At 38.0% G+C, this 4,454-nt stretch overlaps 1 protein-coding gene across 1 annotated transcript; it reads left to right on the top strand.

Annotated features, from left to right (window-relative positions):
- Nucleotides 1-3,009: 3,009 nt before the first annotated feature.
- LOC119819764 (olfactory receptor 1N1-like) lies at nt 3,010-3,951 on the top strand. Its single transcript, XM_038338078.1, has one exon. The coding sequence runs from the start codon at nt 3,010-3,012 to the stop codon at nt 3,949-3,951; it is 942 nt and encodes a 313-aa protein (XP_038194006.1).
- The last annotated feature ends 503 nt before the right edge of the window (nt 3,952-4,454 follow it).

The raw sequence follows: 4,454 nt of genomic DNA, 5'->3' as shown, positions 1-4,454 counted from the left end.
CATGAAAATTCTTCAAACAGTGCATGCCCTGTGACGTTAAACTATGTGCATGTTGGAAATGGGCAGATCTGGAATTGCATTCATAAGAGTTTATGAGCAGGGACCTTGTTCCATGGAGATATGTTTATTTTATTACAAAGCACAGTTTTAGAATAACTATCATTGTGAATCAATGCAAAATGAAAAATTGTTAAGGTCACAGCATATAAAAAAGAAATAAACCATCACTTTTATTTGACATCAGTCCTATACTAACTTGGTCAACTACAGTACAGAGGAGAAACCTGAGGTAATTATGAGTGTTTGCAGGAACAAGACTCATGGGAGCTCTGTCCCCTGACTCCCTGTATATTTAGATGTCCAAAGTGAAAACTGTTGCACCTCTTGATGAACTAACTTCTCTCTTTCTCTTTAAATCTGGTTTCAAACTAAAATCATAGAATGCTTTAAAGTTCCTGAAGACCTGGTTCAGACAGTATTAGAGCACTTTGTGTCCAAAGTCATCTGCAAGGGTCATTTCAGACCCTCTCCTCCTGTGTGCTTTTCCTTTCAGTCAGTGATCACAGTGTGACTGCTGTGGACCCCGATTCAGGCTCACCTTTGGCTTGCTTACCTTTACCTCCTTCTGCTCCTGCCATTGTCCTTTTAAAATCATATTTTTAATCTTAGTTTAGATATGTGATTTCTGGATGCTTGCTGTTTGTTTTGTTTTAAGACCCCTAATTCCAATTCACAAGGTCTGTCTAAAAGACTGAGGTTAAGAGAACATTTCCATTGCTTTCTGTTCACTGACCAGGGTAGAAGTGAGCAGTGGAATTTAAATAGCTCAGGCTGGCACCACTACTTTGTTTTCTATCCTTGAGGCAACACTTACCTATTTTGATTGACACAGTAACAGAAGAATCTGTTATGGTAAGTAAAGTTTCTTAACGTTGGATGTGTGTGTGTGTGTGTGTGTGTGTGTGTGTGTGAGAGAGAGAGAGAGAGAGAGAGAGAGAGAGAGAGAGAGAGAGAGACAGAGAGACAGAGAGACAGAGGGAGAGAGAGGGGGGCTTCAACAAGTCTCAGGAAGCCCATCATTGGTGTTTCAAAAAATCTATATAGTTTTCTGAGCTCACAAATAATACAATAAGGATAAACTAGTTGAAATAAAGACTGAAGAGAAAGATACCAGTACAAAGTGTTTGAAGAGAATAAAGAGAAGGCAAATGCTGAGTTTTAAGTACATTAAAAAATTGAGAGATTGCTCATATACTAACATTTTATTCCATAAACTGAAGCACCTACATATATTAGCAAGCTGTCACAATTAATACAAAGCTTCTTGCTCAATCCTAGAATGATATACAATTTATTTTAAAAGATTCAATGGAAATGAATGGACATCTCTGCTGAAGAAAGATGTTCTAAACAATATATAGATAGATACATTGTATATAATATAAAGGTATGTAATGCTAACTTATATACCTATGATTTTGACAGGGTTTCAATACATTGAGTTTTAAGAGAATCTTACTCATTTTAGTAATGGATTATGTATCACATACTAGATTCTAGTCTTTATGTGTTAGTGTTCTTTATCATGAGATTAAGTAGGTAAAGAAACAACTTTCATCTCTTTCTGATCTGAGATCAGATGTTCTAGAATTCAGTTGGTATAGGATATAAAAGGAGAGAAATATGTAAGTGTTCTCAGCTATCCCTTTTGCTAACATAGGAAATATTAACTTAAAATGGGTAATATTTAAATATCTCTATTGTTTTTCAGGTAAGACATTTTTAGGTTGTACTCTTACTAATAAAAAGTGGGACCAATTCTGACCCAGTGGAACACCAATTAAGAGTCTAATATAGTACACTATATACTTCATTACTCCATGTATTCTAGTGCATACTGAGTTTTCAAAAACTTTACATTTAAGCACAACCTTCCTTATCTGTTACTCAAACACATGTGTCAACCTAAATAAATATATTTTTAACATACTTGAACATCAGAACACTTGAAGATTTATTTTTCAAGGACAATTTTGCAGACTGTTTCATAGAAAATACTAGTTCAATAATTCTCAACGGAGGACAAAATTTTATATTTTTAACAAGTTTTTTATGTGCTTTTGATAAACTAGTCTATTGTCAAAGATTGTAAATCTATGTGTCAGCTGACCTCTTTGAATCTATTCAGTTCTTGAACATCAGCTTTGCTCTACTAAAGTCAAGGAGACAAAATAGTGAGGGCATGACAGAAATGTTAACTAAGAATTCTGGGAGATCAGTATAAATGAAGTGATAGAGAACTACTTTCTTTGTATTGATTAATGACCGAGTTCTGAAGATATCTGCTTTTATGAGTGGTGGGTGCCTGTGGAAACCACCCAAACACCTACACTCCCTACCCTGTGCAGGTAATAGTGACAGTCTCTGTGCCTTAGTTCACTTAATGATGAAGTCTGTGTAAGTGCTTAACAGTGCCCGACACTTAACAAGTGACTAGGTAGCAAGTGTCTCCTAAAGGATGAAGGTAATGGCATGGGCAAAGCGAATATGCAGGGTTTGATATTTTCTGTTGGAACGAGTGATGAATAGATCCATCAGTATAAAAGGAAGTTCTCTGTCTCTCTCTGTCTCTGTCTGTCTCTGTCTCTGTCTGTCTCTCTCTCTCCATTGAATCATTTCCCCAAAGAATATAAAATTATCCTACCTCAGCATATTCATGAATACACCATATTGCACTAATGGAAATGACAGGAGCTGTAAAATTAGGCTAAGGCTTGATAATGATAGAGAGAGTATACCTGAAGATCATGGTGAGAATATAATATCTAATACAGAGGAGGGGATAGGAGAGTCATCAAAAAGACATGAACATGAAAGGTGTTGTGTCATGCTGCAAGTAAAGAGAGTGAACATAAATACAGGTGTGGGTAGTGGAAGGCTCAGAAGCCAGCACCTACTGCATGAGAATCATGCTGACTATCTCTTCCGACCTTCAGGTTCTGTAGGCTCATGGACAACCAATCCATCGTTTCAGAGTTTTATCTACGAGGAATATCAGGGTTTCCAGAGCAACAGCTGTTACTCTATGGAGTTTTCCTGTGTATGTATCTTGTCACCTTGACTGGGAATATGCTCATCATCCTGGCCATTGGCTCTGACCCACACCTCCACACTCCTATGTACTTCTTTTTGGCCAACCTGTCATTTGCTGACATGGGTTTAATATCATCTACGGTGACCAAAATGCTGTTTAATGTTCAGACTCAGAGCCATACCATCTCCTATACTGGTTGTCTAACGCAAATGTACTTATTCATGATGTTTGGTGATCTGGACAGCTTCTTTCTGGCTGTGATGGCCTATGACCGCTATGTGGCCATCTGCCGCCCTCTCCATTATTCCACAATCATGAATACCCAATTCTGTGCCCTGATGCTTGCCCTGTGCTGGGTCCTCACCAATGTAGTTGCTCTGACTCACACTCTCCTCATGGCTCGACTGTCTTTCTGTGTTGCTGGGGAAATAGCTCACTTTTTCTGTGACATTACCTCTGTTCTGAAGCTATCATGCTCTGACACACATGTCAATGAGTTAGTGCTTTCTGGCTTTGGAGGCACTGTACTCATGGTCCCCTTTGTAAGTATTGTCATCTCCTATGTCCACATTGTATTTGCTGTCCTTAGGGTTAAGACTTCAGGTGCGAGTTCAAAGGCCTTTTCCACCTGCAGTTCCCACCTCTGTGTGGTCTGTGTTTTCTATGGGACACTCTTCAGTGTCTATCTGTTTCCTCCCTCTGTAGAGTCCACAGAGAAGGATGTTGCAGCAGCTGCAATGTATACAGTGGTGACTCCCATGTTGAACCCCTTTATCTATAGTTTAAGGAACAAGGACATGAAGGGGGCCTTGAAGAGGCTTGTCTGTCATAGGAGAATTTTTTCTTCTGAGATATAACAAGAACAAAGTCTAATGAAAAGATAGAACTGGAGTCAGATAAGTGACTTTCAGTTTAGGCACAATCAACTGTTAGCCAAACGGTTACTGCCCAATTTATTCAATGTATTCATCTCATACATAAAATTAAGACTCTGGATAATGTAGAGATTCTTTTAGGTGCCAGTGGGTTTTTTTGTTGTTTGCTTTTGGTTTTTCACTGTTTGTTTTGATAATTTGAGATAGTCTTTTCTATACTGTAGCCTGCAACTCATCCCCCTCTCTCCACAGTCTTCTGAGTTTTGAGATGGTACAAGCAAGCACCACTCTAGCTTACTCTAGATTTTCTATTTAATGGGTCAGAAGATTAAATAAAATGTACCATATAATGTATTTTTTAATAATATATTCTTAAATAGTAAATAGTAGGTATTCAAAATGGTGACTGCTGCCGTTGTCCTCCTCATGACTCCCTTAACTCAGAAATAACACCTTACTCTGAAATTCATTTATTAGGCAGGTAT

This window comes from Arvicola amphibius, chromosome 7 (genome assembly GCF_903992535.2).
Source record: "Arvicola amphibius chromosome 7, mArvAmp1.2, whole genome shotgun sequence".
Lineage (NCBI taxonomy): Eukaryota > Metazoa > Chordata > Mammalia > Rodentia > Cricetidae > Arvicola > Arvicola amphibius.
Note: the sequence above shows the minus strand (reverse complement) of the source record. Positions and strands in the feature narration are given on the sequence as shown.

Bases quoted from the DNA above. Each gene is read 5' to 3' on its own strand.
- LOC119819764 (XM_038338078.1), top strand. From the start codon at position 3,010: ATGGACAACCAATCCATCGTTTCAGAGTTTTATCTACGAGGAATATCA.